Source organism: Rhamphochromis sp. 'chilingali', assembly GCF_963969265.1.
Source record: "Rhamphochromis sp. 'chilingali' genome assembly, chromosome: 17".
Lineage (NCBI taxonomy): Eukaryota > Metazoa > Chordata > Actinopteri > Cichliformes > Cichlidae > Rhamphochromis > Rhamphochromis sp. 'chilingali'.
This window is the reverse complement of record NC_137944.1, coordinates 11556003-11576540: the sequence shown is the minus strand read 5'-3', so window position 1 is coordinate 11576540 and position 20538 is coordinate 11556003. Positions and strand designations below refer to the sequence as shown.

Here is a 20538-nt window from a genome sequence, read left to right as displayed (position 1 = left end):
GAAGAAAGATGGAGGTGGAAAGGATGTGCAAGCTATGGGACAAAGTTTCTGAGACTAGGTTAAAAAGAGGTGATGATCATGCTGTTCTTGCAACAGCATGAGAACTGACAGAGGTGAGACAGCAGAAAAGTTTTTATTTATTTTTTATAATAAGTTAAGGAATTAAGTGAAGAACAGTGATTAATTAAATTGTTTCTTGCATTTTTGATTTAAAAATGAAGCCAACAAGGAAGCGGCAAAAAAAAGAGAACTGCTGTTCCTCTTTAAGCCACTTGAGGCTGTCTCAGAAAGAGACAGTGAAGTGAGGGGAGTGGTTGCTTTGACTGACAGGTGTGTTGACACAGGTATGTGTGTGAGCACTCGCTCTCCTCTCTCACTCTGCATTGCCTGCATCAGTCTTCTCTGTGGCCCTGCTCTTTTCCTCCTGCCTGGAAGCTCCACCTTCAGCATCCTTTATACCACCGCCTCTGTACACACATCCTAGCAGGTCTAACTACTATCTTGTAAACATTCCCTTTCACTCTTGCTGCTATCCTTCTGACACACCCACTCCACCCTCCCTTCTCTTCTTCACCTGTAGGACACTGTCCTTCGCTTTTGGATATCCTGATAGTCTTCTGTGTAAGTTGTTATACAAAGGTTTCAAATCTATTTCTTTGGAATGAACATAAAATGAGGAAATGCAAAAGAAAATTGTATAATTAAACATATGAATTATGCCAGAATATGTTTAACAGTTTATTTAAACCCATCTCATGTTTGTGCTTCCATAGTAAGTCATCTGTTGAGGGATTCTGGGCAAATAACTGTTGTAACCTACACAGATCTCATAGATTGCAATTATGAGCCCAGATATTCACAAACCAGTCAGTACCCCTGGGCTGAAATGTGCTATGTTAATAATACTGTGACATATGAAAGTACAACACACTTAAAAAAAACGGTTCTAAAATACCAGGAACAACAAAATGAGTTGGTGATGCAACTGTATGCAGTAAACTTGGGGTTTTCGGGCTCTTCCAGGACGTCGGTAACTGTTTCCATCTGGTTATCCAGACTTGCATCTTCAGTATTCAGTTCCTTTTGAAGACACAATTTCTGAAACTCGTTTTACATCCTGTTGCTTCTTTGGATTTTTTCCAACTCTCATAGATGAAAGCACCTGCCACGTAAAATCTGTTATTATGCCAGCAGCAGACTTCTCATCCTGACTCACACTGATCTGAATGAAACAGTCATGATCGCATAATTAATGAAGAATAATCTGTGTGAGGGCTTAACACAGGACATTACGCTCAAATATTTTATTCTGTCTGTGACGTCTTTTAGTCTCCCTGGCAGAATAAAATATAATATCAGTCATCAGATCAACAATACCATAAAATAACCAGTTTTAATGTCTTAGGGGTCGGGGTCAGAATTTAGAGTCAGAAGTCGGGCTCCAGCCGGGGGAGCACCGGGAGGATGAGGTTCCCAAACGAGGAGTCCTGGGTGATGAAGAACCCGGAGGAGTGGACGTGAGCGTGCTGCAGGGCGGCCTTCTGTTGGGCTGCGATGTGCTGCTGCTCGGCGCTGTCCCTCACCTCCTTCAGGCTGGGTCTGGACGACAGCGGGATGTTGGCTCCGGGGCTGTTCATGGACTGGCTCTGCAGCAGCCGCCTCTTCTCCTTGTCCAGCTCCGCCAGGATGGCCACACGGGTCTTGTTCTGAAAGCCCTGTCCCGGCGGGTTAGCAGCCATGTTAGCTAAGCAGTTAGCAAACACCGGTTTCACGAGTCCACGAAGCACATAAAGCCGACTGCCGGGATTGCTTCTTTAGGGTATGTGGGTATATAGAATATCTTCGCTATGGAGAAACACAAAGCACGCACTGTCAGAGATAAGACATAAAATACCGCCTTTAGGCAAAGGAACTGGACAACTTCCGGCTAATAGTTCTCCTTTCAAAATAAAAGTTCACGGAAACGACATCAGTTTTTTTTTATCGTTTTATCTTACGGCAACACGCAGATGACAACGGTTAAATGTTTATTTATGTAATGATGTTTTTTTTTTAAAGTATAACTTCTACCAGGAAGAAAATATTCATCCAAATGTCGCCGTTTATGTGTGCGAAATAAAACCAACATTCACCAAACAGTTATTGCAATTTCGTGACTGAACACTAGATGGGATCAGTTCATTATGAATCATAAACCATGTGAATGTGAAAACTGGGTTTCACTAGAGCCACACCTGAAAATACGACGAGGACTCTCGTCATAGTTGGAGTGCAAAGAGTGGCCAAATTATATCACTAAATACACCATTAAGCAATTAAATGGATGAGTACGTAATTAAAATGGAAATAAATAAATAGTGTATTAAATACATATGTCAATTAATCTTTTTTGAAAACATATTTTATTATTTCACCATTTAATTGATTATTTCATGGTTCCTTGGCAATCTGCAATCTGTCAGCCTTACCCATTAGAGCCAGGGCACAGGGATGACGCTGATCTGGTCAAATATGTCAGCAGGTGTTTCTCAATACTAAGTACACACAGTTTGTACTTGTATACTTGCACACTCGCTTCCCCGTTTGAGGACGGGAAGACACGTCTTGGAGGCAAACAACACAGCTGATGACATAAGCTGGGCCTCATTGTGTACTTTACTCCCCCTTTCCCCTTATAAATATTTACAATAAAAATAGCAAATAACAGCCTAATTATGTTATATTTTAAAAATATGCATAATCATAGTACGATTCTCACCTAAAGCCTCATTGATGTCAAATTACTTTGAAAGGTCATAAATTGATTTGAAAGAAGTTAGTAACGAATTATGTATCATTATATGAAATTAAACATTACTGATTAATCAAGACGACACGGTTCAGCAGATCTCTCTTAAAACGCTTAAAATACAGTTGAACTAATATCAAAACAGATCATATCACTCTTCAGCACCTAAACTGCAAACAGCTGCCTCGGGCTTCTCTAATCCCATCCACCCAGCTCTGGTTATGTTTAGGCTTCGCACTGTGAAACACCGTAAACCTAAAGTTCATTCATTCGCCTGCTGACACACTAACACTTTTCATGGAGTTCATGGTGGGTTTTTTTTCCCCTTTTTGGTTAATAAATTAGTATAATTTTGACTGATGCTGCGCCTCTTCTGTTACCTGTTATTACTCATGACTTTTCTTCTCCAGTGGGTTCCACTATATATAATATGGGACTAATTTCTTGTGCAGAGTTGGTAAATGACTCCTTGACATATTTGACCTGCTGCTGAGCTGTGTAACCACTAGATGGTACTGCTGCATCGTGTCAATACAGCTGGGGTGACTTTGTTTGGACAGAACTAGGTATAATACTGAATTTTTGTATGAAGGTATTGCTATCAATTCCACTGTCTGGTCCTCATGTTTCCCAGACCTGAATCCTTGTGAGAACCTCTGTCACATCTTCTGTGTCTAGTCCCCACACTCTCCTAGAGCTCCCTGATGCTATAATACATGTCTGGGAGGATATCCCCTAAAACACCATCCACCGTCTCATCAGTAGCATGCCGAGGTATTAGTGAGAGTGCATCAGGTCATTATTATTACCAGAGGCCCAAACCAGTGTTTGTGCTGGCTATAAACTTGCTTCAGCTCTACAAATCCTGGACCAGAAAGACCAAAATCCCCTCTGATCATAGAGGGAGACAACTGATCAGCAATGCATCTTGGAATCTCATCCATCCACATGGGATGTGTGGATGGAGAAGAAGTTCCTTATTTTTAATCCACACAAGGAGGAAGTAAAGACTACTGCCAATTTCTTTTTCCCCCACAGTGCACAATGGACATTTATCAGTTAGTGTTTATTAACATATTTTTCCTCCATCACAGTATTTTTTTTCTTAAATAGCTACACCACAGTGTAGATGGGTTCATCCCACTTGCAGACACAAATATAACAAAGATATATACACAAGTATATACATATGCACAGGAGGCGCCTGTGTGCCTTTGTCGGGATTAAAGCTTCACACATTTGGCTACAGCCTCACTCAAGAGTCAATAATAAAAAAAATAAAAAAAAAAAACAAAAAAAAAAAAACTACACAACAAATTAAAACAAGACAGCATTTACAGGATGTAGACTAAACCTGTAGTAATTGTAAGGATGTACGTTCTCTGTCCTCTTCAGCAGAGGGTAAAGAAAACGAGCATGAATGAAATAAACATTGGCAACTCAGTTGTCCGAATCAAATGCCAAAGATGTAACATTATGTATAACATATGACACTCAATGTACACATTTCCATATCGACAGACATGAAACATAATCCTCGTGATGACAGATTGGCATGTGCTTCTCCAATAAAAACATATATACAGATAAACATAAACACCCATCGATAAGAGCTCCGCTTTCTATCTTCATCTTTTTCCCCCCCCTTCTTCTTTCTCCAAAATGATGCGCTTCCCTTTTATAAAATGCATATGAAGCAAAGACCGCAAAGGAGGTTAAACCTGAATGCCCAGTTGGCAACAGCTTTACAGGCCTTAAATAGAGTTAAATAATCCAAGAAGCATGGCTTTCTAGAAAACATGAATTTGAAAAGGAAAAATGAAAACTAATAAATATTTAAATAATGATATCACTAAATTACAGGGGCCTGTAGTAACTTAAATTTAAAGCATTGAGAGAGAAAAGGTTTTTCCTGCCATCAGCAGCTGTCCTTATAAATAATGGAAATAATGTAGCTGCTGAATATACAGACATCAGTTATGTTTTTGAAAAATAACTGCTTTCACTCCTGTAGTGGTTTCAGTGTGACGGTGGAGTACTATTAGAAGCCCTTTAGAGCGCAGGTGTTCCTGTTTGGCCACAAGTTCAAACATCACCATTATTTATAACCTCTTATAAGAAAAGCCAGTGGGATGGGAATAAGATGAAACAGGCTGGCTGATTGGATTGTGTAAACTATGAAGTGAAAATGTAAAAATACAATTTCTATTTTAAAAAAAACAAAACAAAAAAACCCCCCCCGACGTTTGCATCAGCTTTTTAAAACCCCGTAAACGGGGGAACAAATTAAAGTTGTACCGCTGTTCAAGTTCCTCGTGTCGAACGCTCACATCTCAGAGCCTCCTGAGGTCGCTCACGTTCGACGTGCGTACATAGCACCATTAATACTAATGAAAACATGCTCTTAATGCTTTTCATAGTTCTTGTGTGATTTTTGACTCAGAGAAAGACCAACTAAACAAAGAAAATGAAAAGGATCTTTTCACAGTACATCTAAAAAATAAGGCTTTTTTTCCCCACGAAAAACAAACAGAGAAGTGTGCCAGGAAAATATCACAGATTCACAGATGGGAGGGTTGTCTTTAGAAAAGGCCTCAGGGTGGCTGAAACAATGACACTTGAGTGAATCAAGTACTTCTGGAACAGCAGCATTAGTGGACAAGGCAGTGATCCGACAGTCGCGGGTCTGTTGGTGCCGTCCGGTGCAAAAGTGCCATTCGTTCACCCCACTGGTCTGTCTGGAAAATGAGCTAGACCACGTTGGCTAGTTCTGCTGAGTCCGTTTCAGAGTCCGCCTCATTCTCCCTGTGAGACGAGAGACTTCGGTTGGAGGGTTGCCTCACACAGATGCAACACACACACAGAAGATGGTGAAGCGTTTGGGTCTGTGCACTTACCTCAGGTCCTGTAGGAGTTTGCGGTTAGCTTGCCTCTTCTCCTCATTGATCGGGTAAGAGTAAATTATGGACAGGCCAATCGCCATCAGAGCTATGGGTGCCGCCGAAACCAGTAATTTCAACGTCAAGTCCACTTCCTTAGGTTGAGAGCAGCCTCGGCTGATGTAACCCGCAAAGCTAAAAAGAAGAGAAATAAAATTATTAGCTTTTAGCGCAGCAGAGATATTGATGTGCAGGAAAAGTAACAAATTACTCATCAAATGAAAAACACTGCTGTGGTTGCTCATGTGATATGTACCCACATGCACTCTATAGCCTCACTGTAATCTAATGGAACGGAAAGGAACTCCTTGCTTTGATGTGGGATTTTAGGTGCTGAGAAATTCAACTAAACAAATCGCTGCAAATGCTTAAACTTGGTGCCAGTGCTTACTCTAAACTAAGAGTAGAGATGCCGAGAGAGACTCCAGAAGCAAACTTGGTGAAGAAGACATAGAAGGAATAGAAGAGCGCTTCGTGGCCGGTGAAGTCAGGATTTTGCACTTGGAAGTCGTCGACGACATCGGGCAGCATAGACCTGAACAAACAAAACGTGAGGCTTGGTCATTTATGTGCATTCCTGATAAGAAAAAACGTTTTTATCTATAAAGTCATCAAATACGAGCCAGCGGAGAGGCATACCAAGGTAGCAGGAAGGCGACAGCCACTCCAACGCCAGCAGCAAAGGAGCAGATGTAGGTGACAGCCAGGTTACTCTTCAGGGACACCACCAGGATCATGAAAGGAATCACAGCCTGGAAATGACAGCAGTGAGAGATTTAAATCCCAAAACAGGTCTCTTAATGATACTGCATCAGTTTTCCTATGAAAGAAAAATTCCCCTAAGTTTTATGGTTTGTTTATACTTTTAACAAGATTTCAGGGACTTACCAGTGTGCCAACGTAAACCGCTGTCTTCTTTCCAAAACGAGTCAGAAACCACTGCCAGAAGGGAATGGCCAGAGTAGCGGAGAGCTGAAAGAGGGGGGAAACAAAAAGCAAGTGTGGTTAACCAACTGTTTTACCAAAACTCAGAGAAGTTCCTGTAAGTTTCTCCAACGCCCCTCCGTATTCCAGGTCAATATCGGGAAAAACAACAACAACAAAAACCCTACTTTATCTGTGTTATATAAAAGAAGAGAAGCATGTTAGACATCTGATGATGCAGTCACAAAGCACTTCAGATATCATCTGACCTAAAGAGGACATGAAGAGGCGGGACAGCCCCCAGATCGTCGTGGCGAGAACACCCAGCCATTGTGCACAGTGTTCTCGGTATTTCCCCACCTCTCCTTCTGAATGCCTTCGATAGGAAGTACATGAAGGACTCTTCATGTCCTTCATGTACTTCCCGTCACCTCAGTCTCTCTGTGCAGTCATCTGTAGCTTTCAGACTCATTTCATGTAGTTTCACTTTAGTATACGAGCACACACTCTGTTTTAAAATGTATGCACTTGAAATTAGTCTTGCTGTTCTGCAAACACTTCTCTCAAACCTTTGCCCCCATGAGCCTCGCTGTTTTTTTCCTTAGAAATCAAATATCAACATCACGCATCAGCTTTCATCTTCTAAACCAACTTTGAAGAGAGTTTCACACAAACTGCCTTCACTGAAACTGAGCAGCACAACATTCTCATACAAACATCCTTAAGAACGACTGCACGTGCTGTGCATCCAAGCTGGATCTAACATGAACAGGCGCCACACAGGAGGCTTTTTCTGCCTTCCTCCTCTTCCCTCAGTTATTCATTACTTTTGACCTTTGCTGCTTTTGCTCCTTCGACTGACAGCCAGTGTGAGGTACATGTGCTTTTATAACGTGTGCCAATTTGATTTGGTTTATCTTATCGTTGCCATTATAAGATAATGAGATCACCTCACACATCATCAAGGATTACCATCTCTCAGTGCTGATTAAACAAAGTCATTTCAGTGACTGCACGTACTGGTTAATGGTCACTACCTTGGCTACATAATCCTGTCCGTGAAGTAAAGGCTCAAAGCATCTAATCTCTTCACCCTTGCTAACCTGCACTTTCTCACCCCATACCGTTGCGTGAGCTCAGCACATCTGTGGATTAATTAGCTTTAATACTCGTCGGGAAGTTTGCGTGACTCTTTGATATGAAAGCTTTTTGTTCCCCTTATACCACAGGTTTATATAAAAGAGACATGAAAGCAGAGGTGACTGTGGCTTCTTTACGGTCTGTGGGAACGGGGTGGCATTCGGGCCGAGTAGTCACACATCACTGAAACAGCCATGCAGGAGCCTTCCTTTCTGACCGAGTACAGAGTGGATTTTGTAATTGAAGACCATTTACAAGAGAAGGCTTTTGTCTGCATGCTGACGTTAATGGCTCATTTTGTTCCGCACAAACGGGCTGCTCTGGGTTTCACCTGCCAGGGGTGGCTGGAGTCATTTCTATGGGAACAGTGCACCTAGCTGTCTGTGTCTATGTGTTTGTCACAATAAACCACCTCCCGGTCACCTCCTCTGTGTCTCTACTCACCATGATGACCAGCAGAATATTCTGGAAGTCGTTCCTGAAACCCAGTGTGGCGCTGCAGAACAGGGCAAAGTTTCCCTCCAGGAGCTGCAGGATGAGACAGAGAGGTCACTCAGTGTATTGCTTGAACACACAAACACGCACACACATGCACATGGGGCCAAGAAAACTCTGGCTGGGAGCACAAACATGCGAGACACTAAACAGGCTGAAGTTAGTGACTGAAAAACGCAAACATGGAAAGTTATCCTGTATACAAATTCATTTACAGTAAAATATACAGAGTGTGTGTGGCTCTTTCATGTACGCACCATGAAACCTAGTGAGGTAAAGAGGAAGGCCATGACCAGTTTGGCATATGGTCCATACCCCATCACCAGCTTAATCCCCTGAAAGAAGGACATGGGCTCAGACCTGGGACGAGAAGACTCTGAAAAGAGAAAAGACACGAGGGAGTGAACCAAGATGCAGAATTCACTTTGAAACGTTCTGATGTCCCGTTTCTAGCTCAGTAGGTAGAGTGGTCGCCCCATGATCGGAAGGTCGGGGGTTCGATTCCCCTGAACAGCTACCCTGAGGTACCGTCCCTACACACTGCTCCCCGGGCGCCCAATGGCTGCCCACTGCTTCACTGAGTGAATGGGTTAAATGCAGAGAGGGATTTTCCCCACGGGGACCAATAAAGTACACTTTCTTCTTCTTCTTCTGAGCTTTTTTACTTTAAATGACACTTTTCATGTGCAGCTGCCTTTAAGCCTCACCCTGAAATAGCCAGACATCTTATTACGAGGTCATAAGGCTTTCACTTTGAGCAAACTTTGTGTGCTTCCTCAGCCCATAATCATGGAGCTGTAATCACACGAAGGAAGCGTACATGTGCGGCCCATCGGGAATCTGACATCAGTGATTTTGGCTTTGGATAAAATCTTAGTCTGTTAAAGGATCCAACAACAGAAGGATGGTTGATTCTGATAAACGCTCACCTTTTTGTTCTCTCACACCGAAGAACAGCACGACAGCACAGATGATGTAAATCAAGCAGATCACACCCGACGCGATCATGTAGGCTGTTCTCTGCACAGGAGGAAGAAATGCGCAATGAGTATTCAGAAGATTTCACAAACCGCCGTCATCAGCTCGCATCTAATTAGACGAACTTGTTAATTAGCCAACTGATAAACGGTTACCGTGTGCTCCAGGGAGATGACAGGCTTAGACTCATTAAGTCCAGGGGACGCAGAGAAGTTGCTCGGCTCCGCCAGGATATCGGCGGGCCCCGGGATGCAGGGAGCGTTCGCCAAGCCGACGATCTGGCCCTGGATCGCCGTACCGAGCAGGGTGCCCAAAACCTCCACCGTCATCCCTGATGAGGAGACAAGGAGGCATCGTAAAGAGGCTCCAGGAGGTTTATCTAAGAGGACGGCGCTTTAACATGCCGATACTCACTGTAGGCAGTCGCAGAGTCTCTCTCTTTCTGCTCTGAGCTGATGAACATGGTGAGGGCTGAGTATGGCACATGGAAGCACTGCGGGAAATCACAAAGAGTATGAAGGTGAGAGAACAGCTTCAACAAATGATCGATACTTAGATACCACAAGCGCTGCACGAAGACAGGAAACTGTTTAAGTAATCCAAATATATCAGACTTATAAAGAAGTTGGGGTTAATCTTCCCATGAGGTGCTACATACTAATATTATATATACACGGAAGAAGGAAATACAGAGGGGAACATTCTTTCCCTCCGACATCACCAAAGACCACAGTTAGGCTGCAGGCCATACTCTGAGAACCCTACAATGAAAGGTTATAGTGAACATGTTTGTGCGTGCACATGTGGTACTCACAGTTTGGAGGCTCTGGAAGAGGCAGTAGAAGAAGAGGTACCAGATGATTTTGCCATTCTCAAAGGGAGGAACGTACCATATGAGGAAGTAGGAAATCACAGCCAGAGGGGTTGACAGTACGATCCTGCAGATGAGATAAAGCAGGAGGGAGGGGAGTGGAACAGGAAAACATGACAACAGCAACAGCGTCAGTCGGTGTAAAACGTGATCTATTCAAAGTGTGGAACATCTCATTTTGTAAACAGTTTCCAGGCCTAAAAAGTCTCTCATTGCGTAACTACTCATGGCTTTTCTATTCTGCTCGTGCCAACACTTCTTCAGTGATTCTGCACTTTAGTTAACTGTCTCCTGATGAATATATTGTGTCTATGTACTTTACATGCAAGGAGGCTGAGCCTCAGATATGGCCTGATCTGAGGGTTACTAGAGGATGAATGACTTGGGGAATGCTGCTGAACGACATTAAAGGCACCTTTTGTTTTCATGAATTCACACAACATACAGGAACTTTAACTGAGCATAAAACCCCACAGAAGTGAAATTCTTTTACACACTTCCCACCCTCCAGTCACCTCCTTCCTATGGTCAGACAGCTACAGTCCAATGAGATGTGAGATTTTGCCCTGCAGTTACGCCTCTGTGGATGCGTCACATTCCAAGAAATACACATGGAATATGACAGTTCGTGCCATCCTGCCAGGCCATTCACTGACAGGTCCTGTCTGAAAAGATCAGACAGCGAAATCATGCTCGAGTCAGAGTGGCCCAACAGCTAGAGCAGGCCTAACTTCTCTCCACAGTGCTCAGAAAGCTGAACAACTCGCTGCCAATCAATTCGAGCCCTTGCGAACAATTATCAACATAATCACGCACCGCAGCGAGAGTTTGAAAGAGAGAGAAGGTCCGGCGGAGCAACGTGCTGTCTGCTCTCTCGCCCATGTGATGTGATTAACTGTACCCTTGTTTGAACACAGTGTGGGAGTGTACAGAAAGGGTGGACAAGCTGGAACACATGATCCATCCACATGCAACAATGCGCTCAGGAATGCTTGCTCCTTTTTTTCCCTCCTTTTTTAATACAGTAATCAACTCCAACCCATGAGATGAACACAAACGCAAGGAATGTCATCCACACAAGTCACCAGCAGAAACTGTGTTGCTTGGTTTGTTTGTTTTTTTAAGGCACGTGTTCACTGTCTGCAAGCCTAAGATAAGCTTCGCACCATCCTTGCAGAACTCCGGAGGCACACTGGGCCATACAAGCATTGACCTACATCACATTTAAACATCTTCTGAAACAGCCGTGCTGACAAGAGCGAGCGTTATCTACTTTGTCAGCGAATTAACTCAGCGAGTGGCAGCTTTAAGTCTATCAACAGTTTAGTAAGAGTGAAAAGCTATCTTAAGAGCTTCTGCGTGTGAGAGTGACACAGTTATCTCTCCATTTTCTCATTTTTGGCTTGGCGGCTGAAGCAATAATACATTTTTAAAATTCAGTTTTTGACTTTGTGCTTTCATAAGTCAGAAATCACGGCCCCCCCCCAAAAAAATTTATATCACTCTTTAGGTGAAAGTCTTCAAAACTGGCTCTTCATACTGTAGCCAACTGCAGAAGCTGACAGTGATATAAGATAAGCAACAGGAAGGCCTTCGGTCTGAAAATTCACTGCTAGAACTTGAACTCCAGTAACCTCCTGGATTCCTCAGTCACTCTTTAAAACGTAATACAGGCACTGAAAGCTGAGCAGCTATTGGCTAAAACTAGTGGTGTGTTGTGGGCAGGACCAATGAGAAGCTCAGCTCCGGTCACCCTCCCCCCACTGTGGCTTCCAAGCATTAAAGACAGAGCAGCTCTGACTGCATCTGCAGCTTCCTGCCTGCTCTCTGCACATGTGTCTGAAATGAACTGAGCCATAATATAACCAAAAATGCCAAACCCACCCCCGCTACAACCAAAAGCCCACGCCCCATTTCTGACGAGAAGTGGAGGATGCACTTTATCCCCCCCCCCCCCTTCCTCTGTGACCCACTTTTGAGATTCAAACATCAGCATCTCAGCAGTAATTACAGTAACGAGATAAAATCCATCACCCTCTTGCACATTCGCTTCTCAGTCAAAATTTTTTGACAAAGAAATAACTCTTAATATAATTTTTACATCATCGAGTTCAGCGCTCCTTTACGGGAACTCCCATTAACGATTTCATCACTGGTGAGGAACATTTCTATCACCGTCAGCTCTGCGAACCTCAGTCTCGCCATTATGACATTTCTTCTGCATTAGTCATGCAGGTCTACTTGCGACATACACACCCACATAGGCTGCAAGATTAAAGCTAAAAATCACAGCCACAAATACTTAGATTATTTACCACAAACTTTCTTTGAATGAGCTCTAAAACCACGGCCGTTTAACTAGAATTCATTTGAGCATCAGCAAGAAACTGTCTTTCTAAAACATTACATGACCTTTACCTCCTCTAGAAGATAGTTTCTACAGAGCCAAGCTGAACTACGCGGTGACAAAAGTAGCTGCGCTCTACTTGTAACAAGCTAAAATTCGAGCTGTATAGGAATTATTGCAAAAAGGAATTTTATCTTGATTATCTGCTTTCATAGCCTTTTGCAACCATTTACCAAGAGGTTGCATTAACACAGGGAAAGACAGTAGTGGGCAGGCAGGGGACCCTCTCCTCCCACTCGTGCCACTTCCTACCCAACGCTCATTTCCTAACCAGCTTGGGAAATTATATGTTTAATCAAGGAGGCAAGGGAGTAAATACACAGGTGCAGCACACACCCCACACCTCCTCGTGGTGGTTATTAAAGAGATGCCTTTGCTCTTTTGTTGTTCTTGACATATCCTCTCTCTCTGATACCTTTTACCTCCGGTGGCTTATTTCTACCCTCGTCACACTACAGAGTACTGCATGTACTGAAGGGACAGTGGCTCTAAAACGTCTTCTGTGCTGACAGCTCTATAACTAGCAGCTCCGCTGACACCCCAGTAGTCTCTTACATCAGCGGAATTATATCAATTACATCTCCGTTGACACAGACCACAGGTGTGCAACGGTGTGGGGAATAGGGGTTTAAAAGTCATTAGACTTTAGAGCTGATAAGACTGTGCAAGATGCCCATAGACAGAACAATGTGGTGGTGGGGGGTGGGTGGGTCAAATCTGAAAAGAAAAGCGATCAGTAAGCCTTTTCAGGCATGCTTTACAGCCCTCCTACACACAGACAAGCTGAATTCAAACCTTAATACAAGATGGGTTTTCATATTATTCTCTGTATATTTAAGGTTTTATGTCAAATAACCACACAAAGAAGACTTCCAAAGAGTCTTTGTGCGCTTCCTGTAATGCGCTGGAGTTGTATTTGTCACCAAAAACTACAATGTGGGTTATGTGCAAGAGTATCTCCTGAAGCAACTTCCTGTTTTTGTTTAACTTAAAAAAGAAAATGGCTTGACATCTTTAGGGGGTTTATAGTTCAAACAGTAGCAGTTAATGTGGTCCACTTCACCTAAAGACAGTTCTCAGTATGCTATTCTAAATAGCAAGAGGTGAATGAGAGACGGGGGAAGGAGAGTTTGAATGGACACATCCGCACATGCTGGCAATGAGGAAGTAGTACTGCAGCAATAGCATGACGCGTAGTAAACCCTCCTGAGAGAAGTCTCTGGCTTTTCAAAAGTAGAGAACAAAGCCCCGCCCTCCCCAAACACTGACATCATACAGTTGGGAAACTTCCACCAGGGCTGATGGGAGACCCTGTGATCACATGCTCCAACAGCAAATACGCAACAAGTGTTTGAACTGCTTAACCTGGCTTTATCAGTAAGGTAAAGGAAACAGTTTGTCAGAGACCTCACTAAGGAAGTATATTTGTTATGCACATCAAATCAAATGGACTGTGTAGCACCACGAAACTAGGAGGGAGTAAAAGCTCACCAGGGCAGCATGCGTCCAAAACGCGTCCACGGGCTTCGAGAGACCAGGAAGCCCACTGTGGGGTCCGTTACGGCGTCCCAAGCTCGCCCAACAAACAAGATGATGGAAGCATAGAAGGGATCGATCTGTAAAAGCACAAGAAAAAGATTAGAGATGTCGACACGTGGCTGTTATACACATGTATCAGCTCAGATAAATGAGCACAGGTTATGTGGTCGTATAGCTAAACAGTAGCAGTGAAGCTGTAAAAATATGGGCATTACACTTCGCATTACAGTGGGAAAGGTTTAGTCACTATCTTTTATTAAAGGCAGCAGTGAGAGTAACTCTTAACACATATTAGTTGCCAGCTGGCTGTTAACAGAGGGGACAAACTCAGACAGGGTGATGAATGTGTGACTTCTAAATGTACAATCTGTACCACACTGTGTCACCCCATAGACTGTTAATTAATAGCCATGGAAGGCGAACAAGACCGAACCCTGGGAAGCCTTTGACTATCACTGCCATCATGGCCATGACCATCAGATTACTGTCAGAGCTCATTAATGCGAGCTCCCCCCCTTTATATTGTGCCACCACTGTACCCCTCCCAAAGCTTTTCAGAACAAGCTCCTGTAAGCCTCTTAATACACTGGAGCCCCATCATCGAGCCAATAATAGCAACAAGGCAGAAACTTTTTCCACAACTTTGCTCTGATCTGTGTAAAGTCCTGTATGAGGGCTTATAAGAGCAGGGCTTTAAGACTCAGCATTACTACATTACAGAGAACAGACTGCACACTTTGCTCTCAATCCCATTTAACCTTGTGAAGTCTAACCTTACTCCTATCCCTTAATGTTTTGGACACATATAGGGTTAGGCTTTCTTATTGGAAAATTTAATAGTATTTAATGAGTGTTAAATTGAACATATATGTATTTTTTTTTCCCCTAACCGTCGAAATTGACATATTTTGAAAGCACAGGTTCAGGTTACTTATCACTGATGGTGAAGCCAGGTGGCTTCATTTATCTCTTTGGAGTTTGGAAACAATTTCAACCTCCTCACCTGTGCTACGTCCAGTAGATAGATCTGCAAAAAGAAGCCCAGGGCGCATCCTGTGATCTGGTACGGAGCTCCCCCGATGGCATAGCATATCTTGTTGCAGACTGATAACCTGTTCTGCTCATGCTGCAAGTAGGCAATAAAAAGAACAGAAACACAGATTTAGAACGTGCTCAAATACATTGATCGTAAAAACAAAAGTAGGATAAGAACATTTTGTTCAACAGGCACACCTTAGAGCAGGCCTGAGACCTGCTTGTCATCTGGGAGGATCTCGCTTGACAAGAGGCAATAAACGGCTTCAATGATAGCAAACTTTTGAGGAAACTGCCCTTGGGTATTTGCAGCTGTCTGCAAACGTTTTTGGACTTCAGCGGGGCCAAGTTTTTGTAATTATAGGAGAGGTCACTTCCCCGGAGTGGCCAGCAGCAGCTTAAGCCTTACACAGCCACTGCAACACACCTACAAACAATTACACTCCCCCTGTCCCCAGAAGACAAAAAAAGAAAGAAAAAAAAAGAAAAAAAAAAGGAAGCAGATTATAAATCGGCAACTTTCTCAATTTCTGTCTGAGGACTTAATCTGCAGACTTGCTTCTTTCTCACCAGTCCCATTAAACAATAAAAAAATTTTCCGAGCCTCACGAGGAACGTGGCCTAAATTCTTAATCGCCAGAGGGTCTTAAGAGCTCGTGAGTTCTGCTGGCAAAAAGCTAACCACAGTGTAGTGTATTTGGAAGGTGTCGGGGACAGCCGCCAGGGAAACAAGAAACCCTTGGTTCGGTAACAAGCGCTTATTCTTCAAGAGTTTCTCCGCTGAACATGTAATCATTTCCTCAACAGACAGACTCCAAACAGATCTCCTAATGGCAACACAAATCCACGATTGGTGTGAGCGTCTGACTACACCATTGTGTCACTCACCCCAAAAGCCAGGGCGACAGCACCTTGGCATCAGTTTGAGATGGCTTAATTCCTCAGTGGATGACTGCCACTGTTTGACCAGAGCTTTGACCACTGCTGCCCAAAGAGAGGCGAACACACACCCTTATCCCCGACCAATCAAAAGTTTGAGTTTTCTGCTGCTTAGTCTGACCCCTCTCTCTTTATTTATTTTTTTTTTTTAAGGGGGGGAGGGGGGGGGGTTAATCTCTGGTGCTGAATGAGAAAAGGGCTCTTGCTGATAACCTTAAGCAGAAGAAGAAAAGCAGAAAACCTATATCAAGGTACAATCTGTTTAAAGTAACCTTCGGCATATTTCACCACTCCTCATAAGGATCAGGAAAAGGACACGGAAATGAAGCATTGCTGTCATTGCATGCAAATAAACCAGTCTTTGCCCCACTGATGCGCCCAGCTCTGCTTTTCTTTAGGTCAAACACTCTTCACTGCAAGGACAAACCAGCAGAAGAAGCAGTTTTAACCATAATAGCTGGAAATGCAGTAGCTGCAGTAGCTCTGGTGTCCATGGCAGCAAATGCAAAATCTCAAGCATCTCTCACCTTACATAACTCCCCTGAACCCACTCTACCTGAATGCAGAGCACTGACTGTACCGACACAGGTGTGTAACCATCAAGTAACTGCCACAGGAATGTGTTAATGTGACAGTGTATTCGTGTCACACACATTTGCATGGTTGTCAGGCAGTCTATTTAAAACACACAACCATAATGGATCTTAACTGAGCTTGCGGCCACACGTGGACAGATGTCTTTGGCAAAAAAGAAAAAGAGAAAGGAATGTAGCTGAGTTTTATAAACAGGACACTGAATCTACCTTCACTGATATTACTTCCAGGGCCACACCTGCTATCAGAGTTCCCACTAATGATATGTTACTACTGTAAATGCGTAACATGCGTAGGTGAGACGTTTTTCCTGCTTTTTGGGTTCACGTGTCACTCCCTTAGTTTAAAGGTGCAGACACACAAAATCCCGAACACTCATTTTGTAGTCTGTTTTCGGGAAAGGTCCTCTGCCTGCTCCTTCATTATCTGACACGTCGCCTTGGTGGGTGCTCCCTGTGGCGTTCAGTGCTTTCGGGAAAATTGTAAATTTAATGGGAATTTTCTTCAGCAGTGTGTGTGTTTGTTTGTGTGGTTTTCTTTTTTTTTGGGGGGGGGGGGGGGGGGGGAGACGTGAATACCAAAGCAGTGAAAAATTAAACCATTTGTTTAACAAACCACTACTATGTGAGGGAATTTAAAACATCGTGCAAATGAACTCTACCGCATTTTTGTTACTACAATGCAAATTATAGTGTCTGATTATTCCAGCCTCAGAAAGACAGGCTACTTTCTCTTTTTCGTTGAGTGTTTCTTCCTTGCAAAGGCAGAGCTAGTGGGGGTTTTAACAGAGCCCAGTGAATGCAGCACATCTATCTGAGAATGCTTATTAAAACTGATATGAAGGATAAGACAAACCACGCTGGTGTTAGCAGACTATATTCTGCGACGTTTTTGGAAAGGCGATATCGATATTCCCAGCGTGATTTAAAAAAAATGTGTAATTATTTTAATTAAAAGTAAGCCACCTTTATGCAAAGGTTAAAACCCAAATTTATAACCTAGCTTACAGATTCTCGGCTACTTTAAGGAACAACGTCAAAAACCAGCCGAACGTGAACTGAATTTGAGGAACTGATAAGACGAGAGGTATTACATTTTTTAATTCAAATGTAGCTACACGTTGCTGGCGAAATAAGGGCACAGAAAATCTCGAACATTGCCTTCCACACACGCAAACTGTGAATTAAACCCGTTTGTGTAGATGTAGCCCTCCAAAACCACGGTTTTTGGTTTAAACTATTTGAAGAATGCGTTCTTAGTATAATTAAGGTTCAGAAGAAGGAGAAAGGGCTTCCCAAAGGCCCAAATAACACTCACGTGCCAAATAACAATAATTACATTTTATTAAATTATGCGTTTATCCATTTTTTAAATTCCGTTTATATCGTTTCCGAGTTACTAATGAGACAAATGTTGGCCCGGAATGGCGCGCGCCTTATTTAAGCTAACATGAGTCACCCTTAAAGTGTCAGCTCGCTGGTATTACCCATTCATTTAAACCAGGGGTGCCCAATCCCGGTCCTCGAGAGCTACCGTCCTGCAACTTTTAGATGCATCCCTACTCCAACACAGCTGAATCAAATGGTTTGATTACCTCTTCAGCATGCCATCGTGTTTGGCAAAGGCCTGATAACAAGCCATTCATTTGATTCAGCTGTGTTGGAGTAGGGATGCATCTAAAAGCTGCAGGACGGTAGCTCTCGAGGACCGGGATTGGGCACCCCTGATTTAAACGATCGACACCCATTCCTATCAAAGCCTGGCCCTTTCTATTTTCGAGAATTCGTGTGAAAGCGGGCCAGAATCAACCCGTACCTGAAGCTAAATTTTGAATAAATGAATTTACTCACCCTTTTAGCGAGCTGGATGCCATCCGAGTTCCCCGGTTTATTCAACAAACTGGCGTTCGAGTATTGTTCAGCTCCTTCTCCTTTCGCCATGGCAGAAATAACTTCGTCCTCGGTTGAATTTGCCTCAGAAATAAATACACAAATAAACCACTATCCTCCCTTAACAGAAAGAAATACGGTCCGGTAGCGTGTAAATTTAATGAGGACTGATGAGATGTGGTGCTGGCAGCAAGCAAGCTTGACTGGATGTAATTTTTTGGATGTCCCCGCCCTCTAACGTGAGCCATTCACACCACTACTATACCACGCCCCCTCGGGTGTGTCACAGTCATATGTTTCTTCATCAGAAGCCTTTCCTTGAAAATTCTTTGTATCCGTTTTCATCCAAGTGTGTTTACATTTACAAACGAGCTGTGACTGATCGCTCCTATAACGCGCACGCCTACTAAAAATCAAAGCTGGTGGATATATATATATATATATACACACACATATATATATATATATATATATATATATATATATATATATATATATATATATATATATATATATATATATATATATATTAGGGCCTGATTATTTGAGACCTTGTAATTAAGAAAGATTTGCCAATACTAGAGAAATATGCTCTCTCCATGCGTTTTCCCTGAGCTAATCATTCAAACTGGATACGCTGGCGCAGGTCAGAAGACAATCAAAATAAAACAGGAACACTCAGACAGAAACTCAGACTCAAGCAAACAGCTGGTTAAAATGTAATCCACGACATTTAGCCTACACATTGCATTTAGAGTGAAGCTGTGTCGTTCCTTCATATACAAACACGTCTTTTAGCAGCTGTTTTGTATACAGGGAATCAGCTTTGGGAAAACTCTCGTGCAACCTTTCATGAGTCCTGTATGGCGATGTCAAAACTCAAAGTAACCCCTCTGTACTGAGCATCAGTGGAATCAGTTCAAAGGCGTTGATCACCGTCAAAAATGGACACACGTATCTCCTCACTGCTAAACAGAGGCATACACGAGACGCCTCGTGTGTGGTAGAAAGAAAAAGTTTTGCTTGTGCAGTTGACTGCAGATCGCTCGATTACTGCTTGACGTGGTCTCGGATTCTCAGGTCTATATTTGAAAGGTGTTTTATCCTCTCTATTCCAGTATATATTCCCAGATTAGCTGAGCATACATTCCATAAAGCCTGCAGTATACATATGCTATACACACACTGCTACAGGTATGAATACCCACCTATGTAGCAGGAACCATTGGACTGCTGGAGATGTAAACAAACATTTGCAATATTTGCTTATGGCTTTTCACACACACACACACACACACACACACACACACACACACACACACACACACACACACACACACACACACACACACACACACACACACACACACACACATAAATACTTGCCCTCCTCTTTATCTTCGCACTAAGCAATATTTGTTTGCACACACCCTTTAAAAGGAGACTCTCCCTTTGCCTGATCAAACCTTTGGTTTGTGAACCCTAACCTTGCCAAGTGTGCAGTCAAGTTTAGACCATTTGCACATGAGGTGCAAATCTGTAATGGTGCAGGCAGATCAATATGTGTCAACATGCTGCAGATTAGATAAGAATTTATGGCCAAACATAGGGATTGCTGGTAAATGTATGGGATGCTTACGGGAAAGAAATGAAAATATATCAAGAATGCTTTAGCAAGCCCTTCCCTTTGCACACCACATTAATTGCAAATAATTGTTTGGTATCAAAATGCTGTTCCCCTTAACCTCATTTCAATATTACTAAAAGATCTGATGCAACGACTTTTGCAAAGATCAACCAGTTGCTGCAGAAACTTGTTATGAAACTGGATGATTCCTAAAAATGGAAATAATGATTTCCTCTTACAAATGAAGTTAATGGACTCTTTGCTTTCACACAGTTCTTGAGTTTCAATCGCCTGCATCACAATGTGCAACATTTCAGACGTTTGAGCATCTTAGCTGGGCACAAACTTTTCCACACGCTCTTATCCCGTTTAA

At 42.9% G+C, this 20538-nt stretch overlaps 2 protein-coding genes across 2 annotated transcripts; both read right to left on the bottom strand.

Annotated features, from left to right (window-relative positions):
- Window positions 1-725: 725 nt before the first annotated feature.
- LOC308384632 (SOSS complex subunit C-like) lies at window positions 726-1949 on the bottom strand. Its single transcript, XM_080863168.1, has one exon. It carries the CDS (start codon window positions 1737-1739, stop codon window positions 1428-1430), a length of 312 nt encoding a protein of 103 aa, XP_080719294.1. The 5' UTR covers window positions 1740-1949; the 3' UTR covers window positions 726-1427.
- A 2472-nt stretch (window positions 1950-4421) lies between these two features.
- On the bottom strand, window positions 4422-18751 carry mfsd2ab (MFSD2 lysolipid transporter A, lysophospholipid b). The gene is made up of 14 exons (XM_080863378.1): window positions 18500-18751; window positions 15085-15207; window positions 14034-14158; window positions 10079-10202; window positions 9679-9757; window positions 9420-9595; window positions 9216-9306; window positions 8544-8662; window positions 8236-8319; window positions 6616-6699; window positions 6367-6479; window positions 6119-6262; window positions 5686-5862; window positions 4422-5593 (listed from the first exon to the last, which is right to left on the bottom strand). The coding sequence occupies exons 1-14, from the start codon at window positions 18587-18589 to the stop codon at window positions 5539-5541; spliced, it is 1584 nt and encodes a 527-aa protein (XP_080719504.1). The 5' UTR covers window positions 18590-18751; the 3' UTR covers window positions 4422-5538.
- Window positions 18752-20538: the final 1787 nt, after the last annotated feature.

Bases quoted from the DNA above. Each gene is read 5' to 3' on its own strand.
- LOC308384632 (XM_080863168.1), bottom strand. From the start codon at position 1,739: ATGGCTGCTAACCCGCCGGGACAGGGCTTTCAGAACAAGACCCGTGTG.
- mfsd2ab (XM_080863378.1), bottom strand. From the start codon at position 18,589: ATGGCGAAAGGAGAAGGAGCTGAACAATACTCGAACGCCAGTTTGTTG. The intron at 15,208-18,499 runs GTGAGTAAATTC...GCCTACTTGCAG, and splicing joins GCATCCAGCTCGCTAAAAGG to CATGAGCAGAACAGGTTATC. The intron at 9,596-9,678 runs GTGAGTATCGGC...TCTCCTCATCAG, and splicing joins AGACTCTGCGACTGCCTACA to GGATGACGGTGGAGGTTTTG.